Source organism: Strongylocentrotus purpuratus, unplaced genomic scaffold (genome assembly GCF_000002235.5).
Source record: "Strongylocentrotus purpuratus isolate Spur 01 unplaced genomic scaffold, Spur_5.0 spur5_scaffold_21, whole genome shotgun sequence".
NCBI lineage: Eukaryota > Metazoa > Echinodermata > Echinoidea > Camarodonta > Strongylocentrotidae > Strongylocentrotus > Strongylocentrotus purpuratus.
In genome coordinates this window covers 12,812,130-12,838,166 of record NW_022145607.1, presented here as the reverse complement: position 1 = coordinate 12,838,166, position 26,037 = coordinate 12,812,130, and the positions used below count along the sequence as shown (strand labels likewise).

General features: G+C 37.4%; 1 protein-coding gene across 27 annotated transcripts in view; it reads left to right on the top strand.

Moving 5' to 3' along the window:
• Nucleotides 1–3,041: 3,041 nt before the first annotated feature.
• Nucleotides 3,042–26,037, top strand: part of LOC754582 (androglobin) — a 76,773-nt gene continuing 53,777 nt past the window's right edge. For 4 of the 27 annotated variants that reach the window (XM_030994960.1, XM_030994969.1, XM_030994957.1 and 1 more), the window contains exons 1-9: nt 13,078–14,249; nt 19,023–19,128; nt 19,666–19,719; nt 20,211–20,390; nt 20,952–21,164; nt 21,514–21,653; nt 22,322–22,411; nt 24,391–24,590; nt 25,358–25,459. In XM_030994960.1, coding sequence (XP_030850820.1) covers nt 13,759–14,249; nt 19,023–19,128; nt 19,666–19,719; nt 20,211–20,390; nt 20,952–21,164; nt 21,514–21,653; nt 22,322–22,411; nt 24,391–24,590; nt 25,358–25,459 — 1,576 coding nt within the window. In that variant the 5' untranslated portion in view covers nt 13,078–13,758. Of the gene's footprint in view, nt 3,373–8,295; nt 8,445–13,069; nt 14,250–17,510; nt 17,707–19,022; nt 19,129–19,665; nt 19,720–20,210; nt 20,391–20,951; nt 21,165–21,513; nt 21,654–22,321; nt 22,412–24,390; nt 24,591–25,357; nt 25,460–26,001; nt 26,014–26,037 lie in introns of those variants that run through there. The other 23 variants (XM_030994972.1, XM_030994967.1, XM_030994968.1 and 20 more) reach the window with 16 other exon arrangements.

The window sequence follows — 26,037 nt, the reverse complement described above, 5'->3', positions numbered from 1 at the left end:
TTCCTCCTTTTCTTGTTTCGCGGCTGTCTGTCTCGTTTAAATCTTTTAATCGCCCTTCGATCGGCAATGGAGCTTCTTTAGTCTGTTCAAAACTACAATTGCCATTTTTTTCGAGTAACATGGTACCATTGTGTAAATGACTGACATGGGTGTGTTTACTCATGAATATAACATGTAGATATTTTGGACTGTTCATGCCGATCTGCGATCATGCCTCACTTTGTGTTACCATCGTTACCTGAAACACTTCCTATCGATCGCTCACTAGTCACGTGCCAACATGCACTCTTTTCTTATAAATCGGCACAGTTATAGGATTTGCAATTTGTATGCTTCAGTCGAACGTTGAAACTATTATCAGTTTGAGAAGGGGACTTATTCATCTTCTGCATTAAATGGGTTACTTGACTTTGAATCACCAGGCGCTGAACTTGCTTCTACTTCTTTTGGAATGTGGAGCACCATTTCATTTGGCCGGCTTTTCAAACCTCTACGACAACATTTGCCTTTAGCTAACGAGGCTCTTTACCTATTTTCATGGAATTGTTAACGTCTGGGTAAACGCATTTGGATCATCATGAAGTGAACAGGTTCACACACTAAATGTTATCAAGGCTAAATGTATAGTCAGTCATTATCGTTGAGAGAACACCCTTTCAACGCAAGTGTAGCAATTTCCAGAATAGAGACGATCAGAGCTGCCATACATTCTGTTGAAAATGAATTGCTGTTGAGAGGTCATTCCGGAGACAATCACATCATCAACCTAACACCATCTCCTTCAGAAAGATGTACAAATACTTTCGGCATATCATGCTACAGCAATAGGATTTAAAACTGAGAGGAATTTGTCATCAGATCAGAGAAGGTGATATTCCTTATTTCAGCTGGTGATGGGGGAAAAAGCAATGAAGCCCCTTAAACGTCGCTTTTCGTCCAAGAAACTGGATTACCTTGAGTATATTCAACTACTTAAAGTCATTAACAGTTACTCGTCCTTTGTAAGCCGAATCCAACTAGTTAAACTTGGATAACTTTAAACTATTAGAGCAACTCGTTGAAAAGTGTTTACTCAAATTATGTTCTGTAGAAAAGAATTCTTTTACTTCTAATTACAATAAACTTCGAGCGAAATTTAGAGATTTGGGATATTCTCTTTTATGACGGAATGAACTACAGCAGGCAGGGATGTATTTGGCAGTAAGGGATAAATTAATTCACCATCAAAATCTGCTATCTGAAATCTGTTTTCTTCAAAGGTTTTACCGCCAAAAGATATGGTGTACATGTTAACAGTCGTACGGACCTAGCATGGATGCGATACATTTATAGAAAGAGTTCTTTTGAAGTGTGTCCATAGTTTCGGAAAGCCCAGAGGATACGAAACATCTGTGGAAGGTCACTCCTTATTCAGACCAGGCCATCTCCTGGTATTACAACGAATGTTAGCACTTTACCTCGAAGAGCTCATAAGTTGTTTCTTCATTATTAAACAGTTTCTCTTCTGTCACCGAGTTTGAAAAGACCCACCGACGTCAACGCAGATAAACGGAATTCAATTCTGATTATTTGGATGACACTAATTTTTTATAGCCGTTTTAAAAACACGACAATTTGCGTCAGAATCGATTGGAGTGAATCAGCATGTGGTGAAGCATTGATTTCTTTCGAATGAAAATATCTTGAAAATTGGAGAGGGGTCTCCTCGACTATTGTGACCTCATTTGCGGAACAATGTTTCGGCTGATCCTCAATAACACTTTGGATGCGTGACAGGTGAGAAGGAATTATAGAACGCAGTGTCTTCACATCCAAGTTCTGTAGATTGATACACATTCAAAATGGAGATTTGTGCAGCGAACTAAAGAGGCACATCATTTCATGCGACGTTTTACCGCTGAACTTCAAACTTCAAACTTCAACAAATTCAAAGGAGTGTGTACAAATTTTCTTGTTTCTACCCCTTTTTTTTAAAGCGTTGGTAAGATTTTATTTGCGTTCATACATTTAGATTGGAGTTGAACTCGACTATATTAACAACACTTTCATATTTTGTATCTTTGTCTTACGGACTGATTTCAAATAATTCGTTGCACGACCTACGGACCTAGTGCTGATTTTATAAGCTGATAACCTTGCTGTTGTACTAGCATAATGGATTTATCAATAAACGTAAATGGGACGATTGGAATCAAAGCATAGAGCAGCTCAAGATTCATTCTCAGTGGTGATACAAAAAACGGTCGATTTTATTGGATTCGATTCAAATCTTCATTCAGTGATTGAACCCCTGGAGTATTTATGTTCCCAGGACCAGGATCTATGCAACTATAGTATAGTTGTAACAATATTTTTTCTGGAAAACCCGAGGAAGGGGTCGCACTTGGCACTGAATTTAAACCAGGAAAATATCACATCCCTGCTTTATATCAGGCACCAGAGGAAATGTTACAGTTTCCATGGTAACACTTCTCCGAAACATACCTGTCGAGCCCTGGATTCGTAAAAACATGTCGAAATGGAAGACGGGCTATAAAGAGGGGTGGTAATATTACACCCCTTGTTCCGAATGTTTATTTTCTCCGCCCCACTCGGCGAAGAGGAGACATTTTGTGCATCAGTCATGCAAGGACCTACTCATGTTCATGTTTCATACATTGAGTCAAAAGCTCTTTGAGCATTGTGATCATCGACAGAATTCTCGTTCATGATTGCTGTCGAATCATAAGCCAAGCCTCCCCATAAAGTATCTCGAAATTTGTTTGTGCCGAGATCTGCAGGAATGTTATGAAAGCACTTTGTCGTCAGGATTCTATATATTTTTTTACTCATTATGGATACTATTAGGGAACGGGACAAAGTCTGACACACGAATGGTATATACAAACTTTAGGCCTTCAAATTCATCGAATTTTATCGTCGAAACTCTTTCATCATTACAGTAATAACTATAAACGTGATGCTATTTCTTCATTTTGCTGTATGGAATCAAGAATTTAGGTGATGCAGTTGCAGTTTGTTTTTTTACATTTTTTCAAATGGAAACTGAGACGGAAGAAATCATTCATCAGATTCGTATTTGTAGAAACATTTTTCAATGAATTTGAAATGTGGTAGTCAAACAAATCGAATCGAAAGCTCATAACTTACATTATTTCAAGCGTAAGTCATATCATTGGAGAAAGACAACGACTGAAGCACGAAACAATTTTCAAGTGTTGCACTTTGTATTTCAAGAAAGTTGTATAACTCCTTGTGTTGATTGTCGAGGACGTGCATGATGTCGAACGGAAAAATTCGCAAGAATTACTTGGACGTTTCCAACGGGACGACGCCTGGTAGTCATCGATCTCGATCTAACTTATCGAAGTCGTAAGTATAATTCTTAATATCAATCGAATTGTTGCGAAGTGGTTTACGAGTTGGCTGTTGACTATGCCGAAGTGGCTTTTCTGTTGACAGCCATAAATCCGATCAAATGTAAAAATAATCCAAAAATTGAGCTGCTAAAAAGCGCAATTTAAAAACATCTTGGAAATGGGCAGAAATATTGTGTCCGAAATTACTTCCCAAGGTTTTGGTATTCATTCATTTAGCGTCGTAACTACACGAGGGCATTTGCCCGGGGCACGGGGGCGCGTGGCCCCAAATCGAAAGTGGGAAATGGAACTATATGAGAAGAGACAGAATGAAACAGATGGGTAACAGTATGTGAAAAGAAGATAGGTTCCCCGTGCAACACTTCCTGATCAGTGGCCTTTTCCGCCTCATGATTCAAGGGCCAGAGTTTCCACTTATTTTTGTTAATAATTGCATGCATAGGCTATCAATCTATTATGCTGACTGGAATCCGACATTATCGCTCGTAAAAAAGCCTTCTTCTCGAGTCACTAAACGCCACAACCTTCATTCTTGATTTAAATTGTCCAATGTTGGATGCATTGCACCCCACATGGGGTCGGTACATCCATATCTTCTTAGGTGCAATGGTCTTGTAGATATGGCTAGGATAGGAGATGTTGCGTCTGCCTCTCTCCACACCGACAGATGGTACATCGTTCTCACTGTATGAGGAAATGAAAGGATCCGATAGAACGAGAGATATAGAATGATAGAAAGAGAGGAAGAGAGAGAGAGAGAGAGAGAGAGAGAGAAATTAAAACAGCATGTGATGTTTGATGATTGAGGGTTTTATCGAATATTAATAACGAGGTATCGAAATTGCACTTCTTACAGGGCCTTCGTGTAAACAGTATTGAAATCACCGATGAAGTCATTCTGGTAAAGTAAGGCTTAATTAAACAAATACACTCCTTGTTTTAAAAATAACATAATTATCTTCTGTCATGACTTCATTATATTATGAGCAAACAGGTTTGATAAAAACAGGACAAAATATTTACTTCATCTCTTTATTTAGTAATGTGAGTTATGTTACTTAAAAATTGGTTTTGCGCAAGTATTAATCACCGTCAGCTTACATTGATACGAAAAATGCACTGTAATAACTTTAATGGACTGTTTTAATAACATTTTCATTTCTAATGGCAACGCAGCAATATATATGGCGAGGTTTATCTCTACAGACGTCATAAATCATTGCTCTCAAAAGAGACAGAAGAAAACGAGTAGAAACATATTTTCCAGTCCGATAATCATCTACCGCCGAGTTTTCCTGCTTGCATGAAGCTGATTACTTCATCCTTATTTCCCTTAATTCCTTAGACTGATTTTACAAATAGAATTATGATTAACTGTATGGAGTGACTACCACGAGGTTCTAGAATATTGGAAAAAACAAACCTTTTTTCCCTCTTTACTCAGTGATGTTTTGGTAATAAAAGCAGCCAATCGCAATCATGACGAGTATTACGTAACCACAACGCCAATTATCAACATCATGTGGTCGCGAGAGGGGTAATTCAGTTGTGAGCCAAGTTGATGCCTATTGGTGATATAAATTACCATGGCAACCGTATAGCTCTGTCTACCGCTAACTCTCTCTCTCTCTCTCTCACCATTGTCTAATGATGAAAAATATGAGTTCTTTGTCCTATTTCCTCACGGTTGGATTTATGAAGGACCTTTGGGCATAAGTATATCATTGGCGTCTTCGTATCATAAATCACAATAGAATAGGAAAGTGACACTATGGACTCTGCTGTGTGAGAACTGAGAAGTTATCAGATGTTGTCGAGGTATCAATATTTTTTAATATTTAGTGAGGCGCATATATCACGATAGTTGGTACTGATTCCTACAGTTGTACGTGTGAATATTCTTTTTTCCCCCGCTGGATAATGGCCGCTTATGTGAATAGTGGAAGAACCATTGCATCATTGATTTGTCTTAAATCGTTTACATAATAATTATAGACTGTGTTTGTGGTTATAACCTCCCTGCATCATCGGCGTTTAATGCTAATTGCATTAGTTGGGCAAACAAACTTCAATGAACCGGTTGTCAGTGATGCCATCTTTATCTCCTCATCCTCGACGTCTTTCCTTCTAAAGCTGTCTTTGCGCATACATTGAAATATATATATTAACGTGAGAGTGGGCGCAGGCAAGCAGAACTATTTTCCAGTACTATGATTCTAGGAGACAACTATTCAACGTTGAGACAAATCGTGTAAAGATCCAGAATTCTTTTAATTCACTTTTGCGGTTGTGAATTGATGAGGAATCGAATACCTAAACATCAGCTTGCAAAAACAATCGAAGACATAACATTTGGATTATCGTATATTCTTCTCTATAACTGATTAGACAGATATGACTTTGTCTTGTAAGCCTTCGATCATCAATAGACATCATCTGATATTTCCAAGTTTCTTAAGGACCAACAAAGTTCGAGAACACACCTGATTTGTTTGCTATTACGCGCCATCTACAAAGTACTCTTAGATTCTGTTTAGAGTCAGACACGAGAGTCATCCCTGATGCAGTTTCTTGAAGCATTTTACTGGTTAGAAAGTGGATCGGCATAATTTGTTTAAGTGCTTCACGAACGTTATTTACATACGACGTTTTAAAGGACGAGATCACAAAGATTTCCAAGTTCAAAGCTTTGTATAAGAATTACCAAAAGAAAACAAACAAACGCATTACGAAATAAAAATATTGGGACTGCTATTCAGAAACCTGCAGACGAAGAACTGGTTTCGTATATAAACCATATTAATGGTTGTTTGTGGAAGCTGCAAACTCACACAAACTTCAGTTTGGTATCATCGGAACTTCCGATGATTCGGAAGGAAAAAAAGCATTGTGAATCTAGAGTTAAAACTCCCTAATCATTCAAAATGAAGAACCACCAGATTAAACTACCCATTATAAAAATCAGTAATGATGACCATCGGGATGAACTTACAAGGCACACTGTGCCCATCTTACGCCTCCCTTCCCCGCCCCCTGCCCGGCTATGGATGAGGAGGACCCTTGGAAGAGGAAAAGGGCGGGACGGTAGTGCGACGCCATTAATGAAAGGTTTAGCTGTACCCTCTATTCCAGTTCATGAAAAAAGACCGTCTGAGAGATTAACTACACAGAAGACGCCAAAGAAACCATCTCCAAAAAGACAAAGTGTTTTTAGGTTCTCAAGGTAAAGAATAATATTGTCGGCCATTATTTTAATTAATGTATGCTACATAATTATTATTAATATTCAAGTATACACTCTTAGTTTTAGTGGTGAATTTAAGTGTACTTAAGCCTTCTAGTCAGAATAAAAGCCTAATCGGCTCGGAATCGTAGACAATCACACTACTGGTATGACGTCGCTATATCATTCTGAGCCGATTTGGTTTTTCCTCCACCAAGTATAAGCTTGAAATTCATTGAAATTTAAGTTTATTAATCCTATAACTATTCATTATCATCGTTCATGAATATTTTAGAAGTATGAATGTTCTTATCGAAATAATCGCAAATTCTTCCAAAATCAGATCGCAGCCAGATCGTATAGTGTGTGGTGGGTTCGGTGTAGAAAGTATTACATGAACACGATTATCGCATTTGTGTCCTTCATTATACTAGGTTGCCATGGTGATGAGAAAGCTCCATCCATTCATTCTCAACCCTGGAGCATTATATTCATGTAACAAAAAAAAATGAAATAATCGTCGGCTCGGGCTATATGCTTAATGTCTCATGGCTTTTTTCTGATACAACAGCAATCACGGCAACTATATTATTTTAAAGATGAATGCTGATGCTTGTGCAAGTATACTTAACACATCTATACGCTTTTCAATAAGGCTATTTACTTAATATGTTGTGAATTAATTAGGCTTTAATTTCGCTGAGAGCCATAAGATCTTTAAATTTAGGTGAAATGCAATATAGTGAATTACCGTACCACCCGTCTGACACTCACTCAGCCGATATAAGTGATTATAATCCCTGACAGGAATCTCGTTGTTTTTATGGGTTACTGTCATCCATTTGTTTAATAGTCAGAACAGGGATTTAAAACACCTCCCTTGTCAGAATTATATATACTAGAATATAACCGAAAAAAATAAAACAGGCGAAAGACTAGCAATTACATAATATTCCAGGCTTATGCTGCATAATTATTAATCATAATTATACACCAGATCAGGTTTACAAGATAAAAACAGTATCTTAGACATATAGGAAACAAAAATGTGATAGTTAACGACCTTTGTTGCATTCACAAAGCAAGCTTACTTGATTATCATATGGTTAATTAATAATATTAGTATCCAGCACCAGTGGCGTCTGTTCTGGGGTACAGATGTAGTTCCCCTAACTAAATTAGAATTAGGTGTAATGATTAATGGACGTTGCTCACCTGGAACTTAATTTTAGTGTTCTGAATTTTTCCCCATTTTTGTTTTTATTGTTGAGGGTAGGGGGGGGGGGCGGGTGGTTTTCATGTCGTGAAACACTTCATCATAATCAGTAGCCGAAAAAGAAAAGTCAAGAGAAAGAACCAACAATCAAATTGCCAATGGCAAGAAAAGGAAGACAAGCATTCAAGTCTCGACACCCCGCTTTGAATAATTCTCTCCAAAACTAAAGAAGTCTAGTAAACAGTTTTCTATAAACTCTCTGAGCAATCGCGGCAACTTCTGCGTTCGTGCGAGACATGATCTTTGCTGGTTTTATGGTAGGGTCCATGGTTTAGTATAATACAGTGCATCAGTTTGGCGGACGTTTCGGCTGCGCTCAAGATACTGAAATTACTTCAACACGGGATTGCTCTCCTGGTGCAACTCGTATTTCCATATCATCTTCAAATGAAATGACCATTTAAACAGAAGATGAAAGATTGTATGTCATCGGATTCTACTTTCCTCACACGTTTTGATTAACTAACTGACCGATGTAGCGATAGGGATAAGATTGTGGATACGTTTAGTTCTTGAGTTGAAGCAGGATGCCTAGGAACCAGAGCGTCGGTTTTACGCGAAATCGGTGAGTGAGGAAATCAATTGTAAGAGGTATCATAATTGGAGGAAAACGAATCATCAGTTCTGAAAATTACATAATTTCAAGATCCTAATATCTGTTACAAATAAAATAGAATAACTAATTTACTTTGAAATGAAAATCTCCATCATCTAGGATAGGGGCGGCAGGAGCAAACTTTCCTTTTCTTCATTCCTTCTCATAGCTCATGACTGTACCTCAATAAGCTTATCAACATGTTTTGTTCGTATTAAATATTGAAATGCTTCCAGAAATGAAGAATGGCACTTTCATAAATATTTCCACCTATTTTGTCCCAATGTTCTTAAATAAAGACAGTGGGGTGTATTTATTGGTGGGGGGGGGGGGGGGTACACACAAACTATTATTTAACCATCAGCTGGTTGAAATTTACTTCGTATAATATCACAATAAAATACAAGCAATTTATATCAATAAGGCGCGGATGTTGTCTCACTTTCGTACTATACTAAAATCTTTATATGAAAACGAAACTCGGTAAACAGTTTGTAGAGGATCATCGACTAAATATCAAAGAAATCTGACAAATTACTTTTGGAGTATAGAGGTGTGTAAAAAGGAACAACGCACCATTTTGTTGAAATCCCAATTGTACAGTCTGTCATGGCTTTAGAAGTTTAGTGTAATAAGGTTAATAATAAAAAATAACATTTAAAAGATTGAATAGCTGTACTCATATTATACAATAAACATGTAAGTGTCCAATTATAAGTGAAGGATAAGAATCAAAAGAAGGGGAAAAGGGTAATTTAATGGTGATCAAAATAGAGATAATGTAAGGTATAGTTCCATGGTGACGGTTGGTAAGATGGGGGAGGGGCATAAAAGGTGACATCAAGCAGCAATAATTTCGCGTTTGTCAAAAACGTGTATACTATTAGGTGTCTTAAAGTGGTGTTATTGTTCTCGTCCATACCGTAGCCTCCAGGTTTTCTCTGAGTCGCACTTGTAAGACAGACCCTACCCAGTCAAAGACATACAAGTGTGTATACATAGTCTTAAAAGAGGTATAGTCGCTCTGTCACCAAGGAGTTGTATGTTTGCAAACATTCTGTTTTGGACATTGTACCCTGCAGTTAAATACACCTTGTTGTAGGGGATCATCGTGGCTAAAAATCACTGGCGTCGATGCATAATGAGACATGTGTGGGGTATAGATGTGTGTTCTCTGTATGTGTGCGGAGGTGGGGGCACCAACAGATTACAAAGCATTTTACAATAGTCTCCCTGAAAGCTTGAAAGTTGACAAATTGTCCTCTGTTCTTTGTGATTAAAATATAACTTTCACATAACTTTCAAATTTTATTCTAACTCCTTGAATTTTTTTATTTTCTTTTAGAGCAGCTTAATTGTAACCCAAGTATGTTTCGAAGCCGGGGATATACACATTTACAAATAATTACAGAATATACAAAGAAAGTGACAGGGGTTGGAAAAGTATGAAAATTAATAAAGCCTTAATTTCTTCCTTTAAAAAAACATTTTCCTTTTTTTTATTTTCTTGTTTCCTTTTCCCATGATAGGTTCTTTTAACAGGGGGGGGGGGGGGACTTGGGGGACAATAAACGAAACCAAAAGCTTATGAGCATTCATGCTTATGCTTGTTGGCTTCTGCATTTATCTTGATTCTTTTTACCTCCAAACTTTCAAATTTTCAATAATATCATTTTATGTATTCTGTTGTAGTTCAGCAATCACATTTTTATGTAACTCAATTATACATTATACTGTTAATGTTGTTTAAATATTTTGTATTTGAATTTTCAATAAATGCTGAAACATTTGCTACAAAAAAAGGATCCTGTGATCGAGCTATCGGTCTTGTTCCTCGGACCGGGCCACAATCTAGTCCTGGTCTGCCTCTGATTGTAAAGTTTAATGATAAGTAGCATATAAGCCCTGCTTGCTTATAAGACGGCTTTTATTCTGGCCACTCCGACTTTTTGTTAATAATCCGTCAAGCGTTTACGAAGTCGTAGTAATGTTTCTCCGTTCGAAATGTCCTCACATTTCAGAATAAATGATTGGAGTTAGGGGAATTAAGATAGAGACCATTTAACCCTGGTTTTATCCTTATTCTATGCTCCCTATACTTCTCTTTCCCACTCGTGACAATATATACAATAACAAAATAGCTTATTCCTGTAAGTTGTTTGGAACTGGCGCCTATATGCTGTTTCAAAATTGGGCAAATCTAGTATTTAAAAGGCGAATTATAGAAAGGGGTGAATTTTCACTGTCAAAATGTATTTCCAAGCGCTTAAAGAAAGACGTACATACCACTGCTCTTGTGGGAGTTTGTCAAGGTTCAAGTGTGTTGAAATTTCTTTTGTGAGATGCGAATTCTTTTGGTGAGCCAGAACGGTTGTCACCTGGAGATGGTGCTCAAATCAAACATGGAGGCTGTCGTTGGAATCCCAAGAGTTCTTCAGTTTACTTGAACATCTAGATCTTTTTTTATATATCATCTCAATTTTATCTGTATGCCGTATTATATAAAACGCCTTTCAGTTTAAGAAGTGTTACCATTGTGGACGTTGCTTCGCAGGATTCCACGAGCTGTTCGGTGATACGAGGGATCTATACACGATCAGAAACTTGTAAATGTGATGGATCTTCAGTCATCAGTCTGTTGGTGCACATCATTCTATACAAATGGTTTTTGTTGTTTTATGTTAATGTGATTCGGTCGAAATTAATGATTCACAGGTTCGTATTCATCGGAGACAACACTCTTCCAAGGCTCAAAAACATCAGTACGTCTTGCAACTTCAAGAGGGACGATCAAAACAAAAGTTTACAATTTGTTTACAAGAATAAAAAACTTATATTTTGATGAGGAGCCATGCATTACCCATGCTGAAGACAGCGAAGGAAACATGAATACATGTCGCCACGACTGATTTAACCAAAGTCCAGACTTTATTACCAATTAGGGCGGGCCAAGGTCAACGACAGATTCATGTTACTCCCATCATACATTTTTGGAAATTTATAACGGAATACCATTTCGCGTTGCATTTTGACTCTATGCAGGCCTTAGTGCTTCTGAATACTGTTAAACAATTATATCGGTTATTGAATGACTGTAAACGGGAGTATAGGAGTCATTCGTGGATAATTGTTCCGTTTTAAAAGGAGGTGCCGGACTCGTTGTCCGATCGATGATGTTTTTGTCATTGGGCAGGTAATCAATCGGGATTGACGATCCTATATCAGTCATGATGACATATAGCGAGGATCGAATCAACTGTACTGAATTCGACGTGACGAGAAAGGAGATGACTTTGTCACGAGGATTAGTTCGCATATAATTATACTTAACTAGTTTTTACTCGACGAAATGCTCAATTCCTATTCAATCTGAATGAGAATCTGGATTAAACTGTTTCTACACAGCACATAGACCATAGGAGTCGCTGAAACTTCGCTTTATTGTGGAATCATGATGAACGCCAATAGCTGACCAAACTGCACTTTGTTCTTTTCCAAATCTGTTGAAACTGGAAGTTTTAATTGCGTCTTGCGTCTTCGCAGTTATCTCAAGAGCTATGATGATAATACATTACTGGAAATGTATACAATCGCCAAAACGTATATTTGTCACCTCTTTGCCATCTTATAATTTAACAAAATTATAGCACCATAGCATGTACAGTCGACAAGGATAACATTATCACCGATGGAACGATAATAGGAATGAATTTTCAAATTCACAACAAAAAAGACTTCCGGGTCCACCAGAGATTTTTCATTAGTAAATCTGATGATATTTGGTTGCTGGAATACCATCACCTTATCTCTCTCTTTAGAACGATATGACGCCTTTGCCTTGATCCTACTTATTTTGGTACTTCGTCCACTCCAGCATGTACCTCCATTTCTAAACTCGTCATCCCTAATATATTGCTCATTTTCACAATTTAGTGAAATAGAAACTAGGTTATTTTTCTTTTCGTCTTTGAACATTATACATCAACATGTTGTCGAAAAGGAAGGAAGCAGAGTGAATCGTCGCAGAAAGTCGTTTTGGAGACACCGCCGCATCTCGAGGACTTGGTAATAAATTGGGCCGCAAATTGGTTCATGTCCCCTGCTTCAATGATCATGACACAGTCTTTTTTGTGTATCTCCCTAGACCCTATTGTTTATAAATAAAGCTGTCCATTGATGCATTTTACAAGCAGTGGTCCGAACCAACTGGTATATATCCAACTTCAAAACATCGTTATGTAATAACCCGTGTAATAACCCTCCCCCTATACAGACAGAGAAAAGAAAATGCAACCTCCACCCGGCAAATTATAGCTTATTTTCTTGGAATTCTAAATGGGCCAGGAATCGGCAGTGAAACTCTAGATATTGATAATCGCGATTTCAAGACGAAGTGATCACTGTTGTCGTGGTGCTTGTAGATTTATCAAGATAAATTGACAACTCACAGTTACTTGACATCTCACCGTTTAGCTGTTCTGGATGGAAATCACTTTGGTAGCTCTTTTTTCTGCCGAGCAGGGATCATTCCATTTTGACTACCATCGACTATAAAAGGATGAAGATATTCCTGAAAACTGTAAAATCAAGGACGTATTTAGAAGTTCGTATACCTACCAAGCTAGACGGTCAAACCTATTGCTCTTGAATGAACAAAACTGAAGAAATGTTCTTTTTTGTGACTTATTTTGAATGCCCTCAAATGGCTGGATCTCATGGGGCCATTCGACAGTACCAAGTTGCGTGTGTTACCTTCAACTAAAGACTGTTTTGACATCGATTATTCAGGACCATCATCGTGTTTCGATAGGACCATGGATCAATAAAATGTTTACCTAAATAAAACAGGCATCCTTTATTTTGATTATTGCATTTTAGAAGTATGTTTGTTGACAGAGGTACTTGATAATCTTTTATTGACTTGCAAACAAGGAAGACACAGATGGCATGCGAGGTCGTACCGGTGTTCTGCTCCAGAGTCACCTGAATAAGACCTATACAGTTGATTTGCAGCCAAAGGTTTCAGAATATTAGTCAACCTGCAGAATGTCCATAATTTAAAAATTGTCTGACATGGATATACTATACTTGAGATAATTTTTTAACTGGAAAGAAAGTAAATGTTTAATGATGACATCTTAGACGTCTTGAATTCGTCCGTCTGGCCTACGTCCATATCGTCTAGACGCGAAAAACTCTTACATCGTCGTCACAGTATTGGGCCTAAGGGTTTCATATAGTTCGGATATATAGAAGTCTAATCGTCTCTTATCCTAAAGCGAAAATGTCGACGAGAAAAGATAAAAGAAACGCTCCGCGGTCGCCGAACCCGAACGGTTCACGAGCGAACCCAAGCAACGCGGCTCGCGAAACCACCGTCATCGACCCCCAAATCATTCACCACAGCGCCGGTGGAACATACCGACGTCATGTCACCTACCCCGACCTGCCGTTGTCGCTAGACGAGATCTACGACCGGACCACGCGCTACACCGATAAATTTATGGCACGGCCCATCATCTTCTTTGACGAGGATGACGATGAACTCGGGGCCTCGATCAAGAATAAACGTGGCTCAGCCGAAAGGAGGATGACGATCGCGTCGAGTAGTCGTGCCGGTAGTCGAAAGACCTCGCTCGCTCCCGGGCTCGCTCCGCAGTCGTTTGATGCTGCTCGAAGAGGAACTATAGCTGCTGGTGGTGGGTTGACCATGGGTGCAATGGACTTTCGGAGGTTCGCTACCCAGGGTGAAAGAGATGCTTTCGTTATTGATGCGTAAGTTTCTCAGGGATGATATAGTAACTAGGGGCGTCACAAGGGTATTTGAATTGTGGGGGTGGTGTTGTACTAAGTTTGCTAATGGTATAATGCCGACAGAAAGGCAACATTTTTAACGGGACAATATTATTACTTGTATTCAGATTCTCAAAATGTTGCTCATTTTAATTAGCCTTATATCCCTTAAATTGCCGAATCTGCACTTCGAAGTACAGTAAACGTTATTGCGCCTCACAATTTACAGTTCTTGTATATAAACATGCAATGGAATATCTGCTTGTTACGCTTCTACAACATTTTGAAATACACAAGAAATAGTGTATTATGCGAGCGAGCGTATCGACCGAGTTAGTGGATGCTCCCTTTTGATTCGTGAAATTTTGCATTCTAGCACTGATCGGAGCCTAAAAATGTTGTGGTGTAGCCTTAAATGATTATTCCCCATACGTGTTAAGGGAGAGGCATTTCAGTTTTGAATTGTCGCCACCCCGGGCCGCCCCATCCTCGGGATCGATTGCCTTCCCTGCGCTCCTGCACATACACAATAGCATCTTGAATGATAGAGACACCAATGGGCTGTGAATGGTACGTGTTATGTGCACATGTATCACTATCAGTCTTGTTAGTATTCCTAAATGATTTTTTTTCTTCTTTGGGGGGGGGGGGGGGGGGCTGACTAAGACATATATTCGTGTGGTGCAAAAGGGACTTAAAGGGAAAAAATATTGGTGTCAGGGTCAGGATACTGTAGAATAAATTTAGTAGAGTTGGAGGGTATAGCGGAATATATTAACAGCAAGTACACTGTTGGTCATAATGGTGGAATAATTATTTTTACCCCAATTTATTGAATGATTTTGACAAAGATTTATTCCTAATAGATCTAAATAATAGTATACATTCTCAGATTTTATTGAACGACATTTAGGGAGTGTTTGTTTTGCGTGTCTGCTGAAGCATGTGTGTGCTACAATAATAATAATAATAATTAACTAGGGGACCTACGTCCTTAAGTCATAACTGAGAGTAATGGGGATTAATACCTCATAAAAGGGCACTAATATAGCACATCGACACGGCTTTGATCCTGGGGGCTCACAGTCACGAGGCCATTGCTTAGCCAATGAATCATGACTGTACGCAGCGGCCGCTAGGGTACGTCGACGCCCCCACACTACAAAAAAACAAAGAAAATGCAATAATTTTTCAATAATTCATTGCATTTTGCCCCGACCCCAACATAAACAATTTTCTACGTGGGCATGCCTTGAACCATAATGCATGGCCCTACAGAGGAATTTTTCCTGTCGGGGACTGGAGGAAAATGCAATGAATTATTGAAAATTTATTGCATTTTCGGCATTGTTTTTGTTTGTTTTTGTGGGGGTGTCGACGTACCCTAGCACCCGCTGCGTACTGTCTTGGTTCATTGGCTAAGCAATGGCCTCGTTACTGTGAGCCCCCACTGTGTCGATGTGCTATATTAGTGCCCTTTTATGAGGCATTAATCCCCATTACTGTCAGTTATGACTTAAGGACGTATGTCCCCTAGAATCTGAGAATGTATACTATTATCTAAATCTATTAGGAATAAATCATTGTCAAAATCATTCAAGAAATTGGGGTAAAAATAATTATTCCACCATTATGACCAACAGTGTAGTTTTTGTTTCTTCTTCTTCTTCTTCTTCTTTTGATGGGTTTATGCTTATGACCTTTTTATTTATACAAAAACAGAATTAATTCTGTTTTAAATTTACCACATGTTGTGTGGGGGGGATGGGGGAGATGTCTTCTTGAATGCCTTTTATTGTTCTTTCGCTTTTCTCGTTTTTCATCGTGTCGTAATGAGCGACCAAACACACATACATTATGTTCAATCTTGAAGCAATTAAAGAACCATTTTATGCAAATTGCTTTTTTGAGTATAAAATTAAATGTAGATTAAACTCAATTTACTCTTCGATTTCTGTCAAACTGAATGTTTTAAGATATCAAAAATAAGGGAATAAATAAATAGATAAAGGTACAGTATTTTCATCTATTTCCCATAATCATGTCGACTTCATAATGCAACCGAATTATAATAAAAGCGAAGCCTTCTATCTGCACGCCTTTGCTCTTAAAGTGAGCTGGGAGTTAAAGACCCCGGTAGCTTGTTATAGTTTTTTTAGTTAACGTTATGAAAAATGCTGAATTTCGACTAGTATCACCAACGAATTGTACTTATCTTTTAATATAAACTTTAATCATGATGTTGAATTGAATTTTCACTTTATCTCTTTCATGATAATCCCTGTATATATTGACTAGTCAATATTTGTAGACTTTTTATTTCAAAGATGAATGGTACCATGTCAGAATGCCACATTACGTCCGTTTGTTTAGGCATCGTCCTGACAAAAAATAGGCTTGTGCCAGTTTGGGTGAGATATATAAATATATTTCCAAATACTTTCAAGTTTCAGGCAGAAATCAATTCTTGGTTTATTTTGTACTAGATCTTTAGTTTACAGCCTGATTTTCACTTATGATTTAAAGGTACTATGTCCCTTTTGCAGCCAACCTCAAATGCTATAGAACTTTGCAGGAATTATGAATATATCATGTATGTCCTATCTGTGAAATTTAAACGTTAGCAGTGTCCTCATATTCAAATTATGCAAGAAAACACGTTTACTTGCTAGACTTCACTGTCAGACACTATTGAGTGACTGACTGGCTTTTTTTTCCTTTGGTAATAACATACATGAAAAGAGTTGTAAAGGGTACATGAGCATTTGTCTACATCAACAACCCACTTCTTGTGATGGCCAAGATTAAACTGATTGAATCTTTGCGCAGCATAAAACGTATGACCATTCGGTGCAATTGTCTGAAAATCAAGACTATTACTTTTGGGCTCTATAGCCCTAAAGTCGATTTGACAACTAATAGTCGTTATTTTCCCACTTGAAGACATTTTCAAGCCCCACCTTTTTTAGGGAAGTTCTAAATTAGTATTATCTTTCAAATGCAGTTGGAATTTAACTTTTTCATTTTTTTAGCCTGCAAATGTGACATAGTAACTTTAATACGCTAAACTTTTTTCGTAGAAATCTACAGTCGAATTCTGAAATGTTTCAACTGCAAGTAATCACAATAATAATAATAGGCCCTGTCTCCAATCCCACATCCACCCCACCCCCATTTCGCTTTCCGCAGAACGTAAAAACAAAACACTTGTGTCTGCGCATGCTCAATAACCCTTCCCGATCCCGTAAATTGACCCCATAGTTCCTGACAACCGTCAACGAAGTATCGACCTTCTCGGCAACGAGACACCAACAAGTAGTTTGAAATATCACATTTTTTAATCTCAAAGGTGCCTAAACCGTGCAATTTGCACGATGGCGTCTAAACCGGCGAAGGATAAGAAATCTTCTAACCGAGTAAATTCAGCTTCTAAACAAGAGTAAGTGCATGTAAAATACGTCGCGATCGAGACGATGTCTGAAATGGAATCGGTAGTGTTTGTAAACTTTGTGTGCATTGTCTATGTAAACAAGCTCCAGAAAAATGAGTGCCGCTTTGCATTGCATGCTGTGCATGTGTAGTGCGATCTGCCTGTGAACGTGTGGGACTGGGAGGGAATGATGTGGTAGCAATCAATCGTGCGTTGAGCAGCCACGATGAATAATGATTTTATGAATCTTGAATCTTGAATTATTTGTTGAGTGTGTGATAGAGAAAAAAGAAGCGTGCCATACTCCTAAAATTCAAAGACAAAAAGAGATGTCAACAATAACAAAATTAAATAAAGTTGAACTGGGTAATTTTGCCATTTTTGTTTGGGTTCTCGATCTGCCATCTGCCTTTGGGTTTTCTCTTAAAAATTTGTCATCAGAAAGCTAGCTCAACTCAAACAAATTCGCGGTCTAAATTATAAATATCCTGTATCCGGTATGTAGTGAAGAGGTCAAATGTGATGCAGGGAAACTGCAGAGTGCAGGTTTTTTTTTGTGATGAAATATTTTTCGCATATCTGTATCTTCTAACCCAGATCTCAGCGCAAGTTCTTTGTTGCGTGCAGTAACCATTCACACAAAAAATATAATGTGTTTTAGTTTTTGAGGTGGGAAGGGGGGGGGGTGTTGTTTACCGCACCAATAATGAATGCACATGTATTGAGTAAATAGTTGAACTCCACCCCAAAGCCTAATAAGGGCGATATCAGCACAATGACAAGTAATGGCTTGCTAACTTAACCCTCATAACATTATAAATAGTTCAGTAAAAAGCAAGTGAGTCTACAAAAATTTGCCTAAATTCTGAAACTCGGGAGCCAGTTTCTTGAAACTCACATATTAGTCTTAGTTTTGTGTAAATCCTATTGAAACATATTAATTGTATAACCTGTCTTTTGGTGCAATGTCCAAGAACTTGGGTTTTATGGCGGTTTCAAAACACTGGCCCCAGAAATCATTCTGAATGAACGAAAAACAAGTCAACTAATCTTAAACACTGGGAGTCACTTACATGAAAAGTTTTCCCCATAAATCTATGCAATGGAGCAGCTTCCTAATTAACAAATTAAATTCTCATTTTGTATGTTTACTTGTTTTGATTGATTAGAGCTCCATCCATAGCTGTACTGTGAATGGATCTCCTGAAGGTTTTGACTTTTGATATCAGTAAAAACTGAATTACCCATCAATTCTTCCTACAAATTGAATGCCCTTTACCAAAGGAATATATCATCTTATATGTTTCTTTTCTTTTTCTACCCAGAGCTGCATCCATAGCCGCTAGTGTGATTGGATCTCAAGAAGGCAGGAAACAGAAGGTTGTCATCTGGCCTGAATGGAGTGATGCTGATGTCAATGGAGAAAAATGGGTAAGAGCCCACTTGTAAAGCCTTTTTCAAACGGAATACTGTAAACTGCAGCAGTTTTTATCTATTACTTTTAAAGTGGGGTTAAAGGGGAATGAGTATCTTCTCCTAACATTTGCCCCAAAGCATGCAACCTAAGTCAATGTATGTGTTATAGATGTACAGAAATTTTAGATACACTGCATTTATTTTGCTGCAGCAGTTACTAGAATTGAGGTGGTTTACAGCATTTTAATAAGTAAACACAGCTTTATCTTTTAAGCTAAACAGAAGGTACACCAAAATATTCTGATGGGGAACCAAAATTAATATAGAAATTTTTCAGCCAAATGACGATCTGATATTGTTCTTATAGGATAGATGCAGTAGTATACAGATGTGTATTATTTTTTTTTGAAATGGACAATTTTAATGACGAGGAATGTACTATCGCTAATTTTCCTGAAATGTATTCGTACTCTTTTTAGTAATGATGTGGAAATCAAGTTGAATACTGCTTGATTGATGTTTCCTCTTACATCTTTTTCCTTTTTTTTCCAGGATGCTCCACACAAACCAAAGGAGAAGGAGAAGGGCAAGAGCCCCAGCAGCATGGTAACTATTTATGATTTTTTTTTTTTTTTTAACTCCGTCATTTCTGTTTGCTTAAAATATATTTTTATTTAGATATGAACATTTTATTGAGATTCTATGTCTATTATCTGTATGTTTGAGGACAAGCAACATAAGCAGGCAAATGGGAAATGATGCAAAAATGATTGATTATGTGACAGCTCTGTTTCCTAATAATCCAGGCCAACAAGACCACTGTTCTAATTTTCCTAGAGTAATCTTTTACAGAGTTTACTGTATTTTACATTTTTCGCAACACAGACATTTAGAAATGTGTTACAATTGGAGAAAAAAATTATATCTCAAATTGATAACGCTAAGATGTATATCTGCAAGCTCAGACCCTTTTTAACTGCTATAACAATAAACTTACTGGCAAAGTGGCTTGTCCCCCATATCACTAACAGTGGAGTTTGTTTCTTGATGATTTCCGATATTTCATGCTTCTTTTTTTCTTCTTGATTGAAAAACAGCAACATTTCTTTGATGATCCCGAGGGAAGAATTGAGCTGCCTACCAGTCTCAGACATCGTGTAGACCATTGGAGGAGGCCACAGGACTTCATCACAGACAAGACACCGGTGGTCTATGATCCCGACAGCACCAAGGACATCGACCTCCTCACCAACAATGAACACCTAGATGAATGCGAGGTAAGAAAATCAGTGTCTCTTTTCAAAAGCATGCCTTTCATTGAAGCCATCTAAAGACCTGTATTCTTTGAGGCGGACTCAATAAAACCGGTTCTCAAGAGATCTAGGGAGCACTGAGTGTCAATTGTCTTTTTTATCAACTTTTTTCGATTTTGTAATTAAATAGAGAAATGACATGAATTTTAGTCATAAATGAAAATGAGAAATTCAGTTCTCATGATTTCAAGTTCATTTTATAATCACAGAGTTATTATTGCTAAGTGAAGAAGAGGATGATACTTTCAAAGTCATGGTGGAAGGACCCATTATAGGTTACCTAGGATTGGTGTCTATCCTTAAAGACTAACATATTCATTTGATTTTAAATGCAGCACTCTCAGTTCCTATAAGCAGTGCTCCAACCAATCAGCTGTTGAGCCTTCATATCATTAAGGTCTTAGGTTTTCCATCATTTTAACACATTGAATACTGAATTAATTAATTGCCATAGGCCTAATACAGGGGGCACCCAGCTCAAGCAGGCAATGGGTTAACGTAGGAATCATTTGCTTTCCTCTGCAGACGCTTCGTTGGATCACCAGCCAGATCACCAACCTGTGGCACTCCACAGCCACACCCATCACCGAACCCCATGAGGGGGCTACCATAGCAGGGGGCAAGATGCACCCCTGGAGGCCTTGGGACCACATCTACGCCCTCTGTAAAGTAGGAAAGGCTCCCCATCTACCCCTCTACAACCCCCATGGAAAATATATCATCAGGGTCTATTGGATGGTAAGTTTGGTGAAAATGTTATTTGTTTATCATGGAAAAGATTTAAGAAATGATTTATCATCCAGTATGTTCATAGATTTGTTTGCCTATCTGATTTTTTACGTCCATTTTACCTGCAAATTCCATTGCTCTAGAAATATTGCCGAATAGACTTTACATAGTTTTAAAAATTGAAATAATACATTTTACTTCATATGATACAGGATATTTCAAACCTGTTTTAGTTGGAGCTCACTTTTGGACATATCTCAGATGAGTGAAGATTACAACCTTTTTGTTCAACACTATCCTTCGCTTATGCAGTATCAACCATTTCTGTATTAAATGATCCTATTTTTGCCTTGAACAGGGCACCTGGAGGAAAGTGACCGTAGATGACACAATCCCTTTTGATGACAACGGCAAGATGCTTCTACCTAGCTCCAGGTTGACCCATGAACTCTGGCCTATGCTCCTCACCAAGGCTCTCATCAAAGTCTTCTCATTAGAGTAAGTCATCATTATTGATTTTCATTTGGTGGTTCTTATAGGAACGTTCATGTTACCACCCAATTGAAAGAACCCATGTGTAAAATGAAAAAATATAAAAAATATAAAATCAGATATGATTATTTACGTCTGGAGACGTCACCATCCAAAAGACAGGATTCAGTCCTCGGCTGAATCAGTTTGTAACTTCCATTGTTAGCTGGATTACAGGTGCACGCCACAACGCCAATTGTTGATCTTGCAGCTTATATACATTTAAATAGGTTTTAGACCCGTAATATACATGAAACAAAACTAATGATAAATTGCTGAAAATCACAGAAAATAATTAGATACTTGTGCAAGAATATGATAGCCTCTTTCCTGGGTTGACCTGACATACTTTAAAGATTGCCACATCCTTCGTAAGCTTGGTTATCATTAATGTTTTTTGAAGTCATACAGTAGGAATCATATATTTGTTCTTTGTATCATTTGATGCAAATGTTATCAGATTATGAAAATTCTACTTCTTGTAATTGATGCAGCTCAAGATTTCCTTAAAATGTACTTCAGTAAAACAAAGAATGAAAGATGTTTGCATGTGACAATTTTAAGTTAGATATTACGAATTGAATCTCTCCCCTACAGTGAAATTAATAACTTCCCAATTGTTTTCTTTTGTGTAGTTACTCAACTGGAAGTAGTAGCTGTGAGTTTGGTGATGTGACCGTCATCCAGACATTGACAGGATGGTTGCCAGAGACTATCCCTCTACAGTAAGTAAAATGCATGTCCTGTTTGCTGTGATTATGAATAGAACCAGATTGGGAGCTCCAAGACGCATGAACATAATGTGTTTCCCCCATCACTTCCTCATACCTTTTCTTTCTCGGATAAACTTCACATATGACTGAGAAACGTATCTGATTTAAGAAGAATAAGAAAAGTAAATTGAATTGCATTTATTAGTAAACAGTATTATTCAAACTGATGTGAAACCATTGTGAGAGTATACACCTACATGTAGATACATGGAAGGAATATATCAAATTTTCCTGATAATTACCTAGTCAAAGAGGTCAAGGTATTAAGTGAAAATGCATTGAATGTAAACTTTTGGCAAATTACATGAAATTATGTACTCTAACAATTAAACGCATTTGTGAAATCACTTTCTCTATGCGTACATTCTTCATGTGGAACCATTCTATTAAATAGCTGATGGGAATTCTGGTCAAAAAATGCTCAGGTTATCCAACTTAAAGCCCCACTGCACTGCTTATAGCTACTTGCATCACTTGATCATCAGTGACCATTGGCCCCCCATTATCCTCTTTTTCTTATGTTAATTGAGAGCTTATTTGATGAGATAACCACCTGTCAGTGGCCATACAGGGAGGTATAATCCCTCCTGGCCAAACTAGTGCAGAGGGGCTTTAACTTTAACCCATTTACTCATGTTTGTCTCAGCCACTTTTTGGCATGTGCCATCGGAATGAAAATGCAGGCTCTGCAGGAAGAGGAAATGCATGAACTAGAATTAGATCTAGAAAGAATGATGTACAGCCCAGGATCTGGTCTGGAAATACAGAACTTCATCATCCAAGAAGAAGAAGAAAATGAGGAAGAGAAGGAGGAAGAGGAAGAGTTAAAAGGGATCAGGGACAGTTATTCATCCAAGAGCAAGAAAAATGAAGATGATGATACAGGGATTGACATATTTGAGTAGGCTGTAGTTTACAGGTGTTCTGTTAGCTTTTATTGTTACCAAATTTGGTAGAATCTTTTGTTACTGAATTTTGATTGGTACTCAAAATCAAAGCTTTGAACATTTATTGTTTGATTCGTTATTAAACTAATTTACCAGCACTTTTGTGTTAATTTGTATTTTAAAGATGTCAACTTTGTGTTTTCCTCCTAACCTGCAGATATGCGTCTTTCTCCAAAGACAAGTATATTTTCTTGTAATGTTTTTTGTTGATTCAGAGATATTTGTTTTGTCATTTGCATTTTGTTTGTTATTATTGTTGCATTTATTGAATTGTTGTACTTATTCCATTAAAAAAAATTAATGTTATTGTTTATTTTTTTAGACTGCATTTTTTAGTCCATCCAGCAATGGTTATATTGGTTCCTTGTTATTCTGGATGTTTGAGGTTTTATGGTGATAGCCCTCCTGTCATTTGCTCAAAACTTATTCTTTGGAGAAAACTTTGAGAAATCTTCTTTTAAGGAGAACAAATGTCTTTTTCATCTGGTGTCTTCATGGAAAATGTAAACATTAATTCTTCACTGGTGTTATTACTAATTATTTATGACATTTTTATCAATTTTAGATTTACTAACACAAGTTTATTGATAACGAGATATGATTAAAGGGTGTAAATTATTGCATGACAATTCTAAAAATGCCCTAAAAAAGTTAAAATCGTCATTATGTTGATGAAGATGTAAACCAGTTGCAAATCTATCGAATGTCAAGGCTGATAGTTTATATAGTTTGTATTATTTGCTGTGAAGTCAATATTCAGATTCATCTATTGTCAAATCTTTCTAATCACCAAGAACATTAGATGGAGGGGTTAGCAATTTATCCCTTGAAATCTCCAAAAGATTTGTAGTAAATTTGACAAAGCTCTATATCACTATGAGAAATTAACACTAAATACAACAAGTCCTAAAGAGCTCCCGCGAACAGAAATGTTTTTTTACTCTGTTTGTAACTAATTGATTTATCCTTCACCCTACCCCTTAGGTACGGTCATTTGGACAAGGTATGGGAGCTGATGAGGAAGCTCCTGCCAGAGTTCAAGCTCCCTGACCTGGATCCTCCCCCGTCAGAGGAGCTGCCTCCTGAAGAGGCTCCTAAGAAGGAGAAGATGGGAGACGAGATGTCAGTGGTAACCAGGGAGTCCAATAAGGACGGCAAAGGAGGCAAAGGAGCAGATGGAAGATGTAGGTGGAGTTATATAACTTAGTGTGTAATTGTTATGTTGATTTCAATGATTATGTGTATAATTACTTTGGTTTCATTTAAATGATTTGGTATAATAATAATAATAATAGTGGGTTCTTGTATAGCGCTCATGTCAGTCAAATTTGACCCTCCTGGCGCTCCTGATTATTACCCTGGCTTTAGCATGGCTGCCATAAGGCGCTCTAGCATTTCAAGGAATAAATTCCTACCAGGTACCCCTTTACTTCACCTGGGTGGAGTGTGGCAAAATGTAGATCTATGTCTTGCCAAAGGACATTAGTGCGGCGGCGGGACTCGAACCGCCGACCTTGAAATAAATATAATCTCTACCAAATTATACTTACTATGCAAGCAGAGCTTGTTCAAGAATGATTGATGTGGACATGCATGTAAGTATCTGAAACATGCTACACATATATGGCATAATTGCAAATAAACACTTGCAGCATTTCATGTAAGTCTAGTCTAGAAATACCCATTTTAGAATAAATATATTGATATTGATATGCAAATCAGATTTTTAAAATTTAAATGTTCCACCTCCAAAAATAGTAAATCTCTGTTCCACATGGTCCAATACCTCTATGCTTCACAACACAAAAACTATCTATGCAAACTCTACCCCAATTGAAATTCGCAAGGCACCATATTTGATTGTGAAAAAAAAACATTAAACTTTTATTTTACTATAAATGTTTCAATTTTTTGTAATTTTGTGATTTCCTGTGAAAATGTTTTATTGTAGCTGAAAAAGGAGACAAGGACTCGAGAGTGGGACACAAAGAAGAGGTCAAGGAAGGAAAGAAAGACAAGAAGGACAAAAAGGATGATAAAGACAAAGATAAACGTAAGTACCTATTCAACTGTTCTGCTAATCTAAACAGTTGAAAGAAAAGAAAAGAAATTATATATATATGCTTATAAATATTGTGAAGTACATTTTGAAACTAACAGGGTTGTATACAAATGAACTAAAAACCAATGGTGTGATTTTAAGCTTTAATTTTGTTTTGAAAGTTTTTTCACATTTATTTGTTGCTGGGAATGAATTTGAAGAAAATTAGTAAAAGCTGGTGGAGGTTCATGGCCGATGTTGTAGATTTTTTATTTTGAGCTTTGCTGCATCCATCCTTTTCAGGCTATCTTTTGCTAAAAAACAAATTATAAACCAAATACCATTACCCACAAATTCAGTGTATATTGAGTTGACACACACATTTGTTGTTGCCGATATATATTTTGCTCAATTTGCTTTAAACAAGTAAAACTTGCTGTGTTTTGATTTCATACATCCACCATTGTTGAGTGAACGTTATTTACTTGCTCAGATTATTTCAGAACTGTTAAATAAAACTGTTTTTTGTTCTTCTTGCTTCATCCCTCTCCCAGGAGAAATGACTTGTAAGTTGATGGTATCCCGTATTG